The 20,386-nt window shown below is 44.9% G+C and overlaps 1 protein-coding gene across 1 annotated transcript in view; it reads left to right on the top strand.

Annotated features, from left to right (window-relative positions):
• ACOXL (acyl-CoA oxidase like) overlaps positions 1–20,386 on the top strand; it is a 288,084-nt gene that overhangs the window by 209,866 nt on the left and 57,832 nt on the right. Inside the window, 1 exon segment of the mRNA XM_012811040.1 lies at positions 7,823–7,910. Within this exon segment, the coding sequence (XP_012666494.1) occupies positions 7,823–7,910 (88 nt within the window).

The following is a 20,386-nucleotide window of genomic DNA, read 5'->3' as shown; positions in this document are numbered from 1 at the left end:
ATCTGTAGCTCATGGAGGAGGTGCTGGGCTAGGAGGCTGAGTAAGGAAGGGTCGGGGAATGTCTGTGTGTCTGGATGGGCATGGGGATGTGTGGGAGGAGGGGCCCCTGTGGGAACTATAGTGGGATAAAGAGCATGGCGTGGGGCTGGGGCAGGAGGGCACGGGACAGGGAGTAGGACAGGCAGTGATTGTCAAGAGGGACACTGATCCCATCAGTGTGGCTGGAAAATGTGGTAGGCATGGAGCACAGGACTGGAGGAAGACATGGGCCAGATTGGGAAACTGAGGTTGCTGCAGTTGGGGAACCTACTGAAGGGGTCTGGAAATGGCTGGCTGGGGAGAAGGCCAGGAGTGCTCTAAGTCTCAGACTAAGCAGGGAAAACTCAGGGTTGAGATGTTAGAAGGGGGCATGGCAGGGCTGGGAGGACTTAGTGAGGATGATCCAAGCACTCATCTCCCACTCAGCTGCCACCTCAGGTCTGGCAGGGTGCCAGTGCTGGGCACCCAGACTTCCCATTGAATGGGTCAAGAAAAGGGGACTGTAATATCCTCTAAATGGTTAGAGAGGGAGGTGCTAGACTGTGGTGCTCTATCTAAATGGAGCTGCTGTTCTTCCCTAACAAGAAGACAGAGGGGGAGCCCAGGGCTTTATGACTGAAGCAGGGTGTGGGCTCTTGCTGTTCTTCCTCTGTCCCTACATTGTGGGGTGAATTGTGTCCCCCAGAAATATATGTTTAAGTCTTATCCCCCACTACTTGTGAATATAACCTTATCGGGAAATAGTCTTTGCAAATGTAATCAAATTAGGACAAGGACACACCAGTGGGAGCAGGATGGCTCTAATCCAGTATCACTGGTGTCCTTAGGAGGAGAAAAACAGAGACGCAGGGGAGAAAGCCCTGTGGCAGGGAAGGCCGAGGCTAGAGAGGTGCAGCTGAACACTCCAAGGCCTGCCAGCAGCCGCCAGGAGCCACCAGGAGCCACCAGCAGCTGGAAGAGGCGAGAAAGAGCCTCCAGAGAAAGCACTTCCCTGCTAACACCTTGATTTCAGACTTCCAGCCTCCAGAACTGAGGGCAAATAAATTTCTGCTGTTTTTAGCCACCAGGATTATAGAAACTTGTTATAGCAGCCCCAGGAAACCAACACACCCCCATAGTGCTGCTTTTTCTCACAGTCACTGGGTGGCTAAGTTCCAAGCAGGTGGATGGGGCAAGGACAAAGGAAAAAGGGCACAGGCCAGCTCAAGCCATCTCTGGTCATCAGATGGTCATCTGTCCATCAATAGTTTTCATGGACACACTGCCTAGTAGACAGCTGTCTGCTCTCATTGGCCATGAGGGTCTGGGGAAGTGAGCATTTGAAAAAAAAAAAAAAAACAGCGTATAGATATTAAAAATTATATATATAATATCAATGGAAGATGTTGATTAGTGAATAAAGAAAGAAGAAATGAATACCAATACATAATATTATATCCAGGGTGGCCATAAAATTTCAAACAGTTGTCTATTATAAATTGCACACGAACTTTATGGCCACCCTATATCATTTACATAGATTAAAATAATTTCAAGCGTACAATCAATGAGGTGCTTTTTTTACCTTAAATATATGCAATTTTTATCTGTCGAGAATACCTCAGTAAGGCTGAGGAAGGAGAGGAAAAATCAGCAGTACACAAATAAATCAGGTACGCTCTAGGATGTTGGGAGGTGGCAAACACCATGGAGGACAGCGTCCTAGCAAGGTGAGGGTGATTGGGCGATGCAGGTCTGCAAAGGGGTGACTGAAGAGGTCTACTCAGTGAGTTTTGACAAATGCATATGGTCATAACCGTCACCACTGTCTAAAGGTAGAACATTTTCATCTCTCCAAAAAGTCCCCTCAACCCCAACTCCTGAAAAACACTTATCTTTCTTTTTTTTATTTTTTTATGTTTTTTTAATAATTAATTTTTTTTATTAAATCATAACTTTGTACATTGATGCATTTATGGGGTTCAGGGTACTGCTTCAATATACAATGTGAAATGTTTACATTGAACCAAGTAACACATCCATCACAATTATACTCATTTCTTAATAGTTTTGAAATGTACCATTGCATTGTGTACCTTCAGTGAGTAAGATTAGCCCACATCACAAAATCCCAAAACTATAGATGTTGGCGCAGATGTGGAGGGAAGGCAACGCTTCTACACTGCTGGTGGGAATGCAAGCTAATACGGCCTTTTTGGAAAGAAGTTTGGAGAACACTCAAGGAACTAAAAGTAGACCTACTGTTTGATCCTGCAATTCCTCTACTAGGTATATACCCAGATGATCAAAAATTATTTTACAACAAAGACATTTGCACCAGAATGTTTATTGCAGTTGAATTCATAATAGCCAAGACATGGAAACAGCCCAAGTGCCCATCGACCCATGAATGGATTAACAAATTGTGGTATATGTATGCTATGGAATACTATGCAGCCATAAAAAAGACAAGAGACTTCACATCTTTTATGTTTACCTGGATGGAGCTGGAACACATTCTTCTTAGTAAAGTACCCCAAGAATGGAAAAAAAAGTATCTAATGTACTCAATACTACTATGAAATCAATATATAACCACCTACACAATTATACGAATGGCAAAACCTCACCTAACTTATCTTTCTTTTACTATAAATTTGCCTTTTCTATAATTTAATATAGATGGAATGACATAGTACACAGACTCTTGTATCTGGCATCTGTCACTAAACACAATGCTTTTGAGATCCATCCTAGTTGTGGGCAGATAGCTCGTTCCTTTTTGTTGTGCAGTAGTATTCCTTTGTATGGATATATACGATGTATTCACCTGTTAACTGGGTAATAGAATGTGGACTGATTTCCATTTGGACTATCAATAATAAAGCTTCTGTGAACATTTTCATATAAGTCTTTATGTGGATGTATGTTTTTTTTTATTTTGTGTAAATTCCTAGGAGAGGAATGGCTGAGTTCTGCTGTAGGTACATGTTTTAATTTTGTAATAAATTGCCAAACTGTTCCAGAGTAGCTGTAACCTTTTGCATTCCCACCAGCCATGATTTCTAGTTGTCCACATCCCCACCAATACATGGTCTTGCCAGTCTTACTCATGTTAGCTATTCTAGTGGGTGTTTGGTGGTATCTCACTGTGGTCTTAATTTGCATTTCTCGAATCTTTTTTTTTTTTTTATTAAATCATAGCAGTGTACAGTAATACTATCATGGGGTACAATGTACTATTTCTATATGCAATTTGAAATACTTTCATCCAACTAGTTAACAAAGCCTTCATGTCTTTTTCTTAGTTATTGTGTTAAGACATTTATATTCTACATTTAGAGAGATTCACATGTACCCTTATAGGATGAACCATAGGCGTGATCCCACCAGTCACCCTCCCTCCACCCACCCTCCCCTCTCCCCTTCCCTCCCTCTCCCCTCTCCTCATATTCTTGGGATAAAATTGGGTTATAGTTTTCCTATGAAAGCTATAAATAAGTTTCATAGTAGGGCTGAGTACATTGGATACTTTTTCTTCCATTCTTGAGATACTTTGCTAAGAAGAACATTTTCCAGCTCCATCCATGTAAACATGAAGGAGGTAAAGTCTCCATCTTTTTCATGCATTTATTTGCCATTTATCTTCTTTGGTAAAGTATATGTTCAAATTTTTTTGTTCATTTTTTAAACTGTGGGCTCTGTTTTCCTACTCTGCAGGTTGTAAGATATCTTTGTAGATTCTGTTTAGAAGTCCTTTATTATATATATGGTTTGCAAATATCTTTTCCTAACCTATTAACTGCATTTTCATTTTCTTAACAGTGTATTTAAAGAACCGATTTTAAATTTTGATAAAATTCAAGATTTGGGGGTTTTATAAAATCTTCCCCTAATCTAAGGTCACTAAGATTTTTTTCCCCCTATGTTTTTTTCTAGAAGTTTGTAGATTTCGCTTTTGTGTTTAAGTCTGTGATTCACTTTGAGTCAATTTTTGTGCATGTCATGAAGTGATGGTTAAGGTTAATTTTTTTGTTCTAGTGCCTTTTGTTTGTTGAAAAGATCAATCTTCCCCCATTCAATTACCTTGATACCTTTGTAGGAAATCAGTTGACTGGTTCTGTTTCTGGACTGTCTACTTTGTTTCATTCATCTGTATTTCTCTTCTTACCCTAATGCCATACTGTTGCCTTTACTATAGCTTTATAGTAAATCTTAAAATCAGGTAGTGTGAATCCTCCAACTTATTTTTCTTCAATTTTTTTTTTTTTTAACTATTCTAGGTCCTCTGTAGTTCCACGCCAATTTTACAATCAGCTTGCAAATGTCTGCCACATGTGCAAAAAAGAAAGTCTGCTGGCTTTCATTTTGATGGGCATTGTGCTAAATCTGTAGGTCAAAAGTGACATCTTAGCAATATTGAGTTTTCTGACCTGTAGGCGCAGCGTATCTCTCCCTTTATTTTTTAGTGTTCATGTATCATTACTGCATGTAGTTTATGAAAGTATCCCCAAGGTATTTCAAATTTTTTGATGCTATGGTAAATGGCATTTTAATTCTGAGTTCTAGGTCATTGCTAGAATATGTTAATAGAAACACAAATGATTTTTACATATCAGTCTTGTACCTTTTGACTTAAGTTTAATTCACTTATTAGTTCTAGTAACTTTGTTATAGATTTCTTAGGATTTTTCTATATCAACAATCATGTCTTTTTGAATGAAGTCCGTTTTACTTACTCCTTTCTAATCTCTATGCCTTTAATTTCTTTTTCTTGCCTTATTGCCCTGGCTAGACCCTGCAATTCAGTGTTGAAGAGGAGTGGTGATGTGGACATTCTTATTCACTTTTTGGACTTGGGGGAAAGCACTCAGCTTTTTACCATTAAGTATGATGTTCGTTGAGGCTTTTCTGTTGATCCTATGTACAGAAGTAAATAGTTTTAACTGGCTATGTTGTTACCCACATCTTTTCTAGAATTGAAGGAGAGAAATGGATGTAGGGATCCATCATGGGAAAGGGAAAGGTTTTTTCTTTTCTTTAAATGTGTCCAGGTCTGTATCTTAGCTGTATGATGATTTATTAAGAAATAGGCATATATAAAAACTAGTGAAAAAAGGAAAGAAATAGGCATATAGTTTCATTAGAGGCTTTCAATGTTCTTTACACTAAATGTGACCATGCGATGTGTGATAATACATCTTTATAAGCAGTATGTTGGGAGGGGCAGATTTGGCCAGGGAACTAACTCCCCCACAGTCCATTGGGAGGCAGTGTAGCCCACGGTTAGTGTACCAAAGCCTGGGCACCTGGTCTGAACCCAGCTCTGCAACCTTGGGCAAGTTACTGAGCCTTCCTGTATCATAGTTTTCCACCTACACAATGAAGATACCAACAAAACCTACCTCCAGGGCTTGTGAAGACTAAATGAGCAAATACAATTAAGTGCTGAAAGCCTTGCCTGTTGTCTGGTGTGTTTTAAGGACTTAGTTTGCATAAGGCTATGTTTACGGCAGATTTTTGGTAGCAGATTCATTGCCCAAAGTAAAGCACAAGTATTTCATTTTTAAAACCTTGTGTTCTGAAACCTCATATTAAGGGGGGAGGGTTTCTGTTGTTTTACCTTGTTGTTTGTGCAGTAAATGCATTTTAAAATCTTGTGCATTGCATAGTGGGATGAACTGTGGTCCCAACCCTGCTGCTGGGTCAGGCTAAGTGGGTGTGTGGACCACTGGGAAACCCCCAGCTAGCTTTAGCCTATCATGTCCTGCCAATAAATTATAATTCAAGGGGGCAGAGGCATCTGAGATGCTTTCCTGGGCATCTGTTGTAGGAAAGCTGCCTTTCCATCAATATGCTCCGAGGCCTGGGTGTGCTCCTTCCTGCCTGGGATGGGCGCCCACTGCCAGCAGGGATGACTGAGCCTATAGCACTACCATGATGCTGACATATAAGGAAAAGCACTCAGGAGCTGCTGGCAGGCCTTCACGGGGCCTTTCCCCTTCTCTTGAACTTGTTTTTTCTTTTTCTCTCTTACTTTTTGAGGGGTGCAGTCACAAGCCACTTCGCAATGGGCTCACTGCAGGATTTTCCCAACTGAAGTCTCTTTTTCGGAAAGGGTTCTACCTTGTGCAGTCAATTATGTCTCTAGTTTCCTCTTGATCAGACCAGTGAAAACTTTTACTCTACACATTGAGGTTTTTTAAAAAATTAAAAAGTACCCTCAATTTTATTTGCCCATATCTGCAGTGTTTATTCTTTCCTGCCTCCCCAACCCGGTGGGGAGCAGTCAGTGCAGGATTGGGAGAGTCTGTGCACCAGCATTGCCGGTGTCATCCTTTACAGTGTGATAGATAGAGACACTTCTAGCTCCTCCTTCCAGCACTTCAAGGACTGTTTGGCCAGCTCCTGTCCTCCCCCTGCCAAAGATATTCTGTAGGGTCCCTGAGAGTTGCATGCCATCACTGTGCCTTTTCAGTTGTAATTGTGACACTGAGACAGAGGGACATTGATGCAGGGAGTGAGGCAGACATTATCCTCTTTCTAGACTGTCGTGAGATGCCCCGGTTAGGTGTGGAACTCAAGGCACACATGACATTGTCCTCCAAACTATGCCCACCGCCCCAGGTGATCATGCTGAATTATACATGCGCAAAGGCTTTCTGTAGCTGCTCTTTTTTCCACTGGAGCACAAAGCACTCTGTTACGGGAGGGATTTTACACAGCAGGTTTTCCAGGCCCTGCAGAAACTGCAGAGCTACAGGGGAAGCAGTTTACTTTCCAACTCAGAGGGCTCACCAGGGTGTGAGTTTAAAACAAATGGGAAGCAGATACACTGAGTGTAACTTTCTATTTGAGTGTTATTTCCTTGAGCATACGCACAAAATTACTAAACGTCTACCTAAATATGAAACCCTTAGGTTTTTGAAACAAAGAAAGGCAAGAAGGAATAAAGAAAAATCAGAGGGGCCAAATTTAACTCTTCTGGGGTCAGATAAGGATCTGCCTCTAGCGCCTCCTAAACCTCGGTAACTACTGATTTTGTGATTCAGCGTCTCTGTCTTCTCTGTGCATTTTCTTCATTCCGATTTCACTCCAGTTCTGTTTCCTCATTTCCCTCTGACTAAAAAACACAAAACAAAGAAAAAAAGAGACTCCCTTGATTACAGTGACTGATAGGCCGTGTTGTACAGAATAGACCCACAAAAGCTATTCATTCCATGAAAAAATGGTGTGACCTTCCTGTGGCTCCTGTTTCTATGTTTATGTCAATTCCTCATGTACATCAAACGTGGCAACTACCGAGTGCCAGTTCTTGGGAAGGAACAGATATTCCAGAAACACTTTGAAAACAAATGGAAGCACCTGATTACAATGAAAGGCCGGAAGGACGGGAGGCGGGCTGGTGATGTTGAGGGTTAGCTCCGAGTAGCTACTTCTGCTGTTTTGCATCCTTTGGGCAGCAAGTGACCCAGTTAGAACGGCCTCTGTGCACGTGCCCTCCCCTTCACCTTGTTTCCCGAACGTCTGCTCCCGCTCAAGAATTGGCAGCGAGTAGTCCCATATTGATGTGTGTGAGGAGTTAGTATAAACTTGGAGACTGGGCTCACGGTACATGTATGACATTTATTCATGGAACAAGTAGCTTTTGCAGCTCGCAGAGGCCAGCCTGCAGGAGGCCTCATGCCCATGCTCAGTTGTCCTATAATATCACACATCTAGATATTTGTCATCCGTCTTACTACTGAATTCAGTTCTTTCAGAATGTCACCAACAGGTATTTTTTTTTCTGTCAATTTGACAGGTGATGACTAAGAAGGAGGACTTTTTCCACGCCTGGAACTCGTGTCTGCACCATGTGGCTTCCCTGTCTCTGGCACACACTCACCGAGGTCAGTGGCTCTTATTGAATTTTTGTAATGGAGTGACTCGGGGGTCTGCAGGTCATGTGGAAGCACAGCTCTGCAGAGAAAGAACAGTCACTACACCAGTCTGAGGCCTCATGTTGAATGCAGGACCGCAAATAACGTACAGAGACTTAAAGCTCTTAGTAAATCAACTCTCAGCTTACTGGGAACGCTGACCAAATGACACCTCGAAGCCCAGCATGACACCCATTAGGGACAGCTCACTTAATACAACCTGACATTCGCAAATGGCACAAGGCAGGAGCCAACTGGCAAAACTCTGGCCTCTCACAAGTGGCCCTCTGCCCAACAATGACTGTCATTCCTAAATAAACACACGGGAGGGTGTGTACACAGATAAAGTGAGGGTGTTTTAATAGGGCCACTGCCTGAGGAATTTTAAGTACCAGAACCACTTAAACCTAATCCTCAAGTTAGCAAAAAACTGGGTCAGCCTTTTAAGCAGTGGCTCTCAACTGGGGCAGTTTTGCCCTCTAGGGGATATTTGGCAATGTTTGGAGACATTTTTGGCTGTCACGCTGAGCGGGACATTGGTGCATAGGGGGTAGAAGCCAAGGATGCTGCTGAATACCGTGGAGTGCACAGGCCAGTCTCCCTCCTGCAAAGAATTACCCAGCCCGAAATGTCAATGATGAGAACCGGAGTATTCGTTTTGGTCTCAATAGACCAAGAAAAAAGTGAAATACTGAAAACAGAGTAAGATCCATGACAGATTATCATGGAAATTATTATTTAATCTCAAGAATAATTTCTTTTTTATTATTGCACCCTTTCTATATGGGAGAAAAGAAGTAAAAGAGGAGGCGAGGCACCTGCTGAGCTGATTTGCTGTGTGGGGTTTCTATCACATAGTGTCACTGCTGGCCCCAAGAGGACCTCCTTTGCTCACCCCTGTAGCTTGCATCTCAGGCACTGTCTCGTGGAGGCGGGGGAGTCTTTTAAGACCCCGGGTAGGTATTATGGCCAGTAACCTAGGAATGCCTGCATCTCACCAGCACCCAGTCTGGCTACACCCTCCCTCAGGCAGTTCTTAAAAACAACAACAACAACAACAACAACTCGGGCAGTGCCTGTGGCTCAAAGGAGTAGGGCACCGGCCCCATATACCAGAGGTGATGGGTTCAAACCCGGGTCCTGGCCAAAAACTTCAAAAAAAAAAAAAAACAACCAAAACCTCCCAAATGGCACATGATTAAGAGCTGCAGGAATGCCCCAGGACTGTCCCTGAGAGCTCAAATGAGAGCTGTATTGGAGGGGCCCACACTGAGCTCAGCCCCTTTCCTGCCTCTAAGAACCAGCTCTTGGGAACTCGCACCCTTGGGTGAGCTTCCTGACATAGGGTTGAAGAATAAGGGCTAGAATGAGAATGTGCTGAGAACATGGGTTCCTTCTGGGGACAGGAAGCAGGAGCCCCTCAGGAACACCACTCCAGAGACCAACCTTGCACACAATGATCAAAGCCCTGGAGTTACTGTGGCCACCTTGGCCTTCCTGATTCTGATTGAGTTCTACCTTCTGCTTCCTGGGATGTGGAGAGCAGCAAGGAGAAGGGCCAGGAGCATCAGAAACAGGGTAGAAGGTCTCTCCCTTTGGGTTCTTAGCTGCAAGATTGGTTTCCCTCATTTGCAGACCCAGAAATTTTAATTTCTAGCATGTCCCTAGTATATCAGCCTCAGGGAGATTGACTCATCTTAATCAAACTCAAAAGTGACTGATATATAAATCTGAATGCCAGGTTATTAATCCCAAATTAAAATCCAACTGCTGAATTATCCTTACATGCCCTGCCTCTTCTATGGGCAAATATCCATATAGAATTCAATTATAATTAGGAAGTTGTAGCAGGTTGCACCGTCTGGACAGCTTGTGCCCTCGGGCCTGGCTGGAGATCTGCATGTCCACTGTGACCTGCTCTAGATCCTGGAGTCCATGGGGTATCTACTTCCCTGGACTATTTTGGTGCACTTTGTAGCAACCCCACCACTGTAAGAAAATTTGTAAACTACTCCTATTTGTTGGTTGATCATTTTTTTCAGATTTCTTGATCAGGCAGAAACTTAACTGAGAGGTGAAAGAGCACTCAAGACACCTTTACTGAAGGCGAGTCTATCTCAAGCCTTCCCATCCATTGTGTGTAACTTGTGCTGGCTTTGTGTAACTTTGTGTTCAGGGGTACAGTGGCTGGGGCTCCTTCCACTGAGCCTCTGTATACTGACCTCAGATATCATCGTCCATCCTGGGACATGAGGGAGGATGACATGGACTCTAGGTGAAAAGCTTCTAAACTTTCAGAGATGTAATTAAGTTGGAAAGGGGGCAGTGGATCAAAGAAATGTGACAATTCAGCCTCCAGGTGCTCAGCCTGTTAGTTGAGCACCTGAGGATGGAGCTGAGTGTGAGGATTCAGAACATGGGCTCTGGCGTCAGGTTATCTGGGTTCAGATCCCAGCTTTACCTCTACCAGCTGTGTGACTGTGAGTGATTTACTCAACCTCTCTGAGCTTCAGTTTCTTCCTCATGTATAAAATATAAATATTATGGCATTTATATCAGGGGGCTGTTAGAAGGATTAAGTGAAACAATACTCCAAAGCTCTGACCTTAACCTCTGACCTATTGTTATGTTTCAGTAAAAAATTGTTATTACTCTTAATTTCCACTTCATGAAACTTTAGTTACTACAACCAAAGGAGAATATTTTGACCCTTGTTCCTTGAAAGGAAGAAAAAGAAGATGAAAAAGCAGGTTAAGTCTGAATGCATGAGGCTTTAACATCAGGAGGAAACATCAGGAATTCAGTGCTTCCACAGGACAAAAGAAGTCTGGGTTGATCCCCAGACTTTTCAAAAATGATTTAGTTCAGGAAATTGGCTTCAGGTTCAATGCCAGGTAAAGAGGATTTGGACTTATCAAGTAACAGAAGAAAAATAATAACAATTAGTTCAATGACAGAATTTAGAAAGCCCAAGCATGTTTTGAAATAGAGAAATCCATATACCAGGGGTGTCAAAAACGATTGACATATTTTAAGAGATGTTATCAATGTATTACTTTTGAAGTTGAATTCAATTATGATAGTAATGGGTAGTATGATGTTCTCAACACCTCTTAGAATTGCAGAAGTCAAATGTGACTTGTATTCATCTTTTGTTATTGGTATATATGAAGTATTACAATTTCAATATAGTTTTTTCCTTTCTTAAAATATCTATCCTTTTTTTGGGAAACTTCTGTAGAATGAGGAGGTCTGTTCAGATATAGGACGGGCCCTAAAGATAAGAATGTCCTGCGCGTGTACTAGGCAGGAAGAATTTTGTCAGTGTGTCACTGCATTCAGATAGGACGCTACCCCTCGGGCAGGGGTCTCCAGGGGATGGGAGCAGACGTAGAAGGAGTCCATCTGTCTTCGATGACTGGGTCCAGATGTTGCCTTCAGAGATTTCGAAGGAAGAACCCATAGGAGGGGAGGGAAGGATCCGTCTGGTAAAGCACAGACCTTCATGTCACCCCCAGATGAAAATGAACTCAGAATCTAGCCATTTTTATTAGGAACAAATGGAAAAAAAGTCTTCTGGCATCTGTATCCGTTTGTCACCTGAAGACTAGGGAAAACCATGTTTGAAATAAAAATGTTAAGTAGTCTCTAGTGGTTTCTGTAGAGGGATGTAACCATTACAATGATAAATTGTGATTTTTCTGTGATACACATTTGTATCTTGCCCTAGAAATAGCAGTTCTGAAGCTTGGTGCTATCTGAACCCCTAAGGGCGTACCAGTTCCTAAACAAAAAAGAAGAAACTAAGCATTTTTATTAAATAAATTACATCCACCATGTTCCAGCTCTGTGCAGAATTGTCTCTTTTCTCATTCTCAGAGCTCGTGAGTAGTTCTCATTATGCAGCAGGAAGTCCCTTTTCTGGTTCTTAATAAAGTGACTAATAATTTAGAATGTTCACAGGTTGTAATTATAATTAGAATATATAATAGTGTGGATTTCTGCCTATCGGGGATTAATTTTAGACTCCTCTCAAGGATGTATTTGTTTCAGAACAAGACTTTCTTTGTTAATAAAAACATGATCACATGCATTATTAAAGCATTATTTCTGTATTTTATCCATTAGCACTTGTTCTGGTATTCTTCCTGGGATCAGCGTTTTCCTCCCAACTCTTAATGGGGCTATTCTTTATACAAAGGACATTCACCTTGATTTAGGTTTAACTTTGGCATTCATCTTCTAGGAAATTATGAGAATATTCTTCCCACCTCCTTGAAAGCGTGCTGTATTTTGCAGGCTCAGAAAAAGAAAATGCCACAGCCCAACCAGGGTCCTGTGTGAATCTGGGTCCTTGTTCCCTTTTACTCGAGTAAGATTCTGATACCTCTCAGCAGAAGGGCAAACTTGACGTAGGTGGAATCAGAAGTCGCAAGTCAACACTTCTTTGACCAGTGGGTTTCTGCAAGGTTTTGCTGTTATTGCTGGCAGTGGAGGCCCGGGGAGGTGGCCTTCAGGGGCGGGACCAGAGCTGCCATGTGGGCGGTGACACCTGTGTGCCTCCTCTCCCACTGGCACCCATCTGCTGGTGGGATGAGTCTCAGTGCGGCCACACACAGGTGGCCTGAGGGAGGGAGGAGCCCAGGCACTCTCTGTCTGGCACCCATCAAGTGTGTGGGAGGTGGAAGCCAGCAAGGCGGTCTGGTGAGCAGAGATGGGCCAGATGCAGTTTGCTACTAGATCCCAGCAGGCCCCAACATTGGGGAAGAGAGGGAAGGTCCTTGGCTTTGTTTTCTCTATGCCAGTGACCTTTGGGCAGTGCCCATGAGAGAAAGGCGCATCTGGGAGCTGAGGGTGACCACTTCACACAGCGCCGTGGCTGGGAGCAGCCAGGGGAAGGTCTGCCTGTTCTGCAGGTGTCAAGGGAGGCTGGGGACCCCTGGTCTCTGATGCTGGAGGTCTGGAAAGCTGTGAGCTGGCAGGAAAAACAGGAACTCCCCTTCTGACTGCACTCACACAATGTTTCTTCAAGCTGGAGCAGTGAAGGTGGCAGCCAGCAGAAGTCAAAGGGCGGTTCCTAGAGAAACAGAGATAGCCGGAAGCAGGAACGTGGGCACACTTTGTGCTAACACCGAGGATGGCTCTTAGGAAAAAGGAATGATGATGAAACAATTTGAACGTGAAGCATTGCGTCATGTCAAATTTGGCAGAGGATGTGACTTTGCCAATTGGAGTTTTAATTTCAAGTCTCATTAGTGAAGAGAAATGGGAAAAGAGAAAGTATACCCAGCATCCTAGCACAGTCCTGGCATTGCTGGTCTGGGAACCTGAGCCAGACCGCGCCTCTGGGAAGGATTCTCCTCGGACCACTCAGGCTGCATCTGTCAGGTACAACGCTGAGGTTCCTCCCCAAAGCCTCCGCCTTCTTCCCTTGGCTGTGTAGGTGAACTTGAGGTTGGAGTCAGCTGGGCCTCAGGCCTCCAAGTGCTGTTTTCTGAAGAAGTACCGTCGTCATGCTCCCTCACTAGAGGGCAGAGCCCCTGACAACCCTAATCACCCCAGAAAGAGGGAGCCTGTCACCTAAGAAGGCTGTCTTGAAAGATTTTACTAACTCACTCTCCTTTGAAGGAGGTGACAATTTATGAGGTCTTTTTTATTGCACATGACCCGGAGACTATTTTACTGGAAAGAAGGGGAAAAAAGGAAAAAGCAAAGTCTAATTCCTGAGTGCTGTGTGTTTTATGGAGGACTATTAAGAACAGAATTTAGCGGCTGTACTTGACCCAGATCCTAATGAAATGCCACTTGTCCTCTGTGTCCCAGTATATTGGCTGACTGTTAGGATCACAGCAATCAAAGCCTTGCTAAATGCTTGACCCTTGTAATTTATTTAATCTCCACAGCAATCTCTCAAAGCCCATGGAGGGACTGAAACTCAGAGGGGTAGACGATGGCCTGGCATCATCACACACACAAATAAGTTGTGCTCTTATGACTTTGCCCAGGCCTGGCTAACCCTAAGGCTTTACTCAGACAGGCATCTCCCCACCCCCATCGCCCACATTCCCCAGGGGCTTTTTTTCCTAGGAAGAAATCCTGGAAAATGGAAATTCTGGAGTTCCTGAGCTTTTGAAGGTTTTTCTTGTGTATTTGTTTAACACATTCTTTCCTATTTTAAATTTGGCAGGCACTGACGGCTCTCACTGCTCTTACCATGTCTGTCCCTGAAGTATGCTTCTTATTTTTTTCTATCTCACAGGGTTTCTGTGAAGATTAAATGAAATGCAAGGATAGAAAGACCACATCATTGCAAAGGGAGCCAACCTTGAGGGAGGGCTCAGCGTATCAGGCCCTGTGCAAAATGGGGGGGAAAACCACTATCTTTCCAACTTCCATCTGAGGAAACCGAGGCTCAGAGAGGTTAAGTAAGTTGCCCAAGGTCACACAGCAAGGAGGGACAGAAGAAAGATTCAAATCCCAGACTGCAGCTGTCTGCCCACATAGCAGGGCCCACAGTGATGGTTGGACCTGAATCTGGTAGCTCAGCATTGCTAAAAAGGAAAATAAAATAAAGCAAAATAAAATAAGCACTCCCTACTTTTAAAAATGTGTTTTTGCTCCTTTTTGTCTTGCTGTGTGATTGAAAAATTATATCTTGTATGATGGACTGCAAAGATCTGATCTGTAGTCCATGCTCTCTTCACATCTTCTAATACCTAAGTAGTTTCAATATAAGGTGAGATTAGCACCCAAATTAGTAGGCAAAAGTAATAGAAAGAAGTTAAAAAAAAAAAAAGAAATGGTTTGTACTGAATAACTGTGTACTGTATTGTGAGTTTCCCACTAGGAATATGATTAAAGATAGGATTTTTATTTTCTGATAAAAATTGAAGCATAGGAACTCTGAATTTAGCATAGCAACTCAAGGTACCATTTTAGATTAAAAAATACTATTCCATGCCACCTATCATAAAGTTAAGCTTATTTGCAATAAACATAAACTTAAAATTAGGTTTCAAGGGACAACATGTTCTAATCTCGCAAAACATTTAGCAAATAACCTTTGAGTTCACATGAGCCACCCACACAAAAACCAAACTGCTTTAGGGTCAAAAAAAAAAAAAAAAAAACATGGAAAAAGGAACTGTCTGTTGACAGCCAGATTTTCTTTCAGCTCTTTGAGTTTTCTGTCTATAAATAATCTGTATGTTTCAAATGTGACCATTTTCTCTAAAGGTGCCTCCTGGCCTGTTCTCATCTCAGTGTGTCTTACAAACAAGAATTAAATGTGTAAATCATGAAAACTATGGAGTTTCTGGAGGAGAGATCTTTCAGATACATGCTTTTTAAATACCAACAGTGTCAAAATGAAGCATTAAGATGATGTATTCTTTCTTCAGTGCATCTGTTTATCTTTTGTGAAATCTCAAGTTTGATAAATCACCAGAGATAAAAACATCATTTTTAACCTATCTTGGATCCCCAGTGCCAGGAGGAAAAATAGTGCCGTGTCTCCTTTTTATGAATTTACCTCTGTCTTTGCTTATGACTGATGAGATTTTGTTTGCAGAGAAAACATAATGCTCTATTAACTTGAAAATGATGGCTTTTACTCAGAAACATGAGAACTGAAAAGGAAAAAAAAACCAGCATGTATCCTCAGAGATAGAATCGTTTAACAAGTTTTGATATCTGCTCCAAGTGGCAAAGAATGTTAGATGGGGACAATGATCACCAGATAACGGCCAGTGAGGTTTTCACCTTCCCCTACTGACACTTAGAACCCCTGATCTGGTTTATCTAATTGGATATTAAATACTTGATGGGGAAATTTTATCTAACATTAGTTTACATAAAGATTGGTGAGGCGAGTTCTTATGCTTCTTCTTTGTCTTTGAAAGTAACTCAGAAATTCTCTCTTAATTGGCAGCCTGGAAAGTAAAGAAATTCTCATAGATGGTTATAATTTCTAAATTCTTCTGTGTCCGACAATGCAGCGAAAAAGACTTGGGGCAGCGATGGCTGCTGACCAGTTCTTACGGTGAACTGGGGGATCCAAATGCATGAATCAAATAAGTGAATCAAGAAAACATAACATGTGGGGAAAAATGGCTTAAAAATATCCAAAATAGCTATTTCTCAGGATATAAAACAGTTCCGTGGTGCAGTGGATATTAGAGTTCCTTGCCTTATGTATATGTTATTATTCTTCGGTGTTGAGTAATTTAAGGCAAATTAAATTTTATGCAAACCTATTCCAGCTGGCTGTGGGCATGCAGTTGAGTTTTCCTGATAATTGGTACAAAAGGCTATTTCAGGGAGACACTTAGGCTGTGTCCTAAGCACCAGAAGTGCCTAAAGTCCCAGCTGCAAACAACAGTGGCAGCTGACCGCAGGCTGCTCTGTTCTGTGCTCTTGCAAGAGGCATGCGGACTGTGTTGGCCCTAAGGGAGGGAATCGAGATGCTGCCTCAGACTGTGTGTCCAAAAGAGCAGGGTATCCTGGAGAACTTGAGACTCCCTCTCTCAGACTCCTCTTGCTGCACAACGAACAAGCTTTTAAATGATGGAGCTGCCTCCCTGAGGCAGGGTCAACTCAGTTGTCCTCTGGAGACAATCCCGATGTGGAACACCTCTCCTTCACTCCCTTAGCCACCCCTTCCTACCCTACATTGGTTGAAGGGCTGCTATGTGCCAGGGAATAAAAAGGCCAGTAGGAAGTGACCCCTATTCCTAAGGAGCACTCATGAGAACTGGGATGAGAGCGCCCACGGGCAGGTGCCCTGGGAGACACAGAAGGAACACAAGCCAGATGGGGGTGCAGGGTACCAGCGGCTCCTCACATGTAAGGAGAAGCACGCAGCATCTGAGGCCTTGCCTTTTGAAGGGCAGCTAAGATTTACCTGTCATGTGGGTGGAAAGCACATTCCAAGCAGAAGGAAGTGCCAGGAGAGAGGCATGATGTACGTGAACAATTCAGGGGGTGGTGTGGTTGGGTGTGGCCAGTGCGCAGAGCCAATATGAGGCAAGTGTCAGGGTCCCAGGAGCCTGTGTCCCTGCTGAGGCCAGTGGCTTTCACTGTCAGCTCCGTCCTATGATGGGAAGTCTGGAGAAGGGATGGGGAAAGATTGCCCTGGCTGTGGTGTGGAGGTAAATGGCAGGGGTGGTGCTTTGAGGACATTAACCAGAAAGTGAGGGAGGCAGGTGGGGGTAGGGGGGCGCTGGGTTCTGGAGGTGTGGGGCTGAAGGAGTCTGCAGGGCATCTAGGGTGGCCGGATGTGAAGGGTGAGGTTGGAGGAAAAGCCAAGAGCGATGAGGGCAGGGGTTAATTCTGGGCACCAAGGCAGAGATTTAAGTACTAGATTCAACTTAGCTCGGACACAGGCACATGCCCGGAGGGAGACAGTGACAGGTATATGACAGAGAGGCCTGCAAGGGCTGGAAATATCCAAGCCCCAGCATGGACATTCTGTTAGACTGAAGGGTGAATCCCTACAGAGCAGAGGACCCGTCGAGGCCCCAGGCAGTCCCTTATCTTCCTGATTTAGGGGTGACATCTAGAGTCTACCAGATTTTTGTTTTCCAAAAATGGCCAACTCCTGTTCCCCAGATGGGACAGGGGTGGTGGGATGGCCTCCAGCTGAGCGTCACTGTCAGAGTTGTCTTTCCAGGCAGGTGTGTGGGGACCTGCAGGTGGGATGGGCCAGTGCCTTGGGGAAGACTCAAGTTGGCTGGTGGTGACAACACTGGAGCTCTATACCTTGCTTACAGGCCCCAGGAAGCTGTCCTTGGCCATGGTTGAGCGAGGGGCATGTCAGGTGAGTGAGCCAGTGCCCTGTCCACCTGCGTGGGGCCACCTCCCTGCACATGGGGGTGAGGTTTAGACAAGGGCCCAGATGAGCTGTGCCCACATCTCTTTCTAAGTGAACAGCCACAGTTGCCCCAGGAGGAAAGGACTTTGCCTTTCAGGAAAGCTGATGGCTATTGTGCTTTCTCAGTCAAAGACCACAGGTGGCTCCCTTTAGCAGCTAACTTTGTGGAACAGACCTCTAAGAAGAAGGATGAGCGTCTTGGTGTGCAATGCCCCATATGTGGAGAGAAGGAAGCTGTTTTTGTCCCCAGGGTCAGAACACTGCAGAGGGTTTGGCCCCCTCAGACCTCTGCACTTGTTCTGGGCACCATTTGCCTGGATGGTTTGGCAGCTGTTATCCTCATCTTTCCCGTGGCTCAGACGGGGATCAAGGCTTCCATGGTGTCAGTGAGACCCATCACTGTTCTCGCCCCAGGGATCAGCCAAACTGGTATTTTGCCCTGCCTGGAGAGGTATAGTCTCAATTGACATGTTCCCCTTCTTACAGATTTCAAAGGAGTGGAGGGAATACTTGTTAGTTTATTTGCTTACGAGGTTTTTAATACCTCCTGTTTATGAAACTTGGGGCTTAGATTATCAGACAACGTAGGGACTTTCAGTCCAGCAGAGGGAATACTATGGAACACAGGTGCCCTCACACTCATGTGAGAGGGACAGGCTGTTTGCAGTCACAGGCACCCAGATGCCTCCCAGAAGGCCCATCAGTAGTGGGTCTTGAAGTGTGCATAGGATCCCAAAGGTGGGACCTAGCTGCACATGGTGGGAAGGGGCTGCAGAGTAGACAGGGGCAGAGGTGACAAAGTGGGGGGCTTGTTCAGAGGATGACAAGGTGCCTGCCTTGTTAGATGAAAAGAGTTTGGAGGAAAGGCCAGGAAACAGTGTGAGAGATCTGGCCTACAGACTAGGGTGGGTCCTGGGGTGTGCTGGGCACTGCATTATGGAGCCTGGCCTCTGCTGGAGAGTCACCGTCACACCCAGACTCCCAAGAGGGAAACTTTCTGATCTCATGGGACATGTGCTCTGTGTGGGAAAGACCCAGGGTGGGGATGGGAGTGGTGGAGACCAAAATGAGTAGGTGTGACCAACGGGCCAGAGGACAAAGACCTGCCCAGAGGTGGTGTCAGTGGGACTGAAGGAGGGTTTGCATTGGAAAAGCAGTGGTCCAGCTCTACCCTGGAGGAGGCTGTGCCTTGGAAAATGCTGTGACCCCAGCAGTCAGGGCAGGAAACCTGTTGAGAGTTGGTTATAGACAGGCTTTCCACCAGAGATCAGGCACCCCTGTACCCTGTGAGCTCAAAGATGGGGTGGAGAAGGGGAGGCCCACACACGCTGTGCTCTGTCACTCTCTGGAATGGAGGATGTGAGCCAGCAGCACCAGAAGAGCAGGTTGGGGGACAGAGCAGTGAGTTGGGCCCCTGCCCTCACACAGAGGCCCCCCCTAGGGCCAGCGCCATACCCCTCCCCACAGCTCAGCACAGAAGGCTTCATTTACCATGACAGCTACTTGCCAAGAAATTAAGGTCCCTGTTTATCCCCTGTGTTGATTTTGGAAACAAAGCTAGAGCTCTTTCTGCAAATTGAAGCCCTTTTGTTTTGTTTTCTCTCTTTCAACATTTCCCTATTATGCTGTGAAGCAGGGGTGGGCGGGGGACTTCAGCGGCCTGGAGTAGCAGACAGTTCTGCAAAAGGAGCTGAAAGACTGCTGTCATATGCAGGTGAGAGCAGAGGCTGAGGGACAGTGGCCACTGTGTCTCACCCACCGTATGCCATAGACTCAGGGGAGAACGGAGTACAGTGAGGGCCCTTGGCCAGGAGCCTCTGGTGTGGGCACCATGGGAGCTTGACTCTTAAGACTCCCAGGGTGAGGCCAGCAAGGGGTGTGGGACCCACAGCTCCTGACCCCAGGGAAGGCTCAGCTGCTCCTGGAGAAGGGGCTGGGCTCCCCAGGTGGAGCTGTCCTTCAGGAGAGATGTCACCCTCTACATTTTGCTGCCTGAGAGAAGACTACATTATGGAGCATGGCCTGTGCCAGAGTCACTGTTCCACTCAAGGACTGTAGGGACTTGAGGTGACTATAGACCCACACTCATGGACAGGGACAAGCCTGTGAGAGGGACAGGGTATTTACACAGTCACAGGCGCCCAGATGCTTCCCAGAAGGCCCATCAATAGTGGGTCTTGAAGTATGCATGGGATCCCAAACGTGGAACCTGGCTGTACATGGTGGGAAGGGGCTACAGAGTAGACAGGGGCAGAGGTGACAAAGTGAGGAGCTTGGTGACAAGCTCCTAAGTGACATCTTCACTGTAGGGACCTGAGGTGACTTACAGACCCAGTTGGGGCAACCTTCTCTTTCCAGAGACAGGGGTACTGTCTCCAGAAGGGGTCAGGGTGCTTCTCGTATCTCAGCATCAGGTCTCCCCTCTCTAGCAGAAGCCTACTCCTCCCGGGTTGGGCTCAGGGCAGGAGTACCAAGCAGGCTGACAACGTGTTTAAGAAAATCTATTCCACCTGCCTTGACAGCGTCATTCATCCAGAAGGTCAGATTGGAATCTAGAACTCTCAGGCTCTGGCAG

This window comes from Otolemur garnettii, unplaced genomic scaffold, assembly GCF_000181295.1.
Source record: "Otolemur garnettii isolate 467f Iridium unplaced genomic scaffold, OtoGar3 scaffold00148, whole genome shotgun sequence".
Lineage (NCBI taxonomy): Eukaryota > Metazoa > Chordata > Mammalia > Primates > Galagidae > Otolemur > Otolemur garnettii.
The sequence above is the reverse complement of the archived record's forward strand: the minus strand, read 5'-3'. Positions and strand labels throughout refer to the sequence as shown.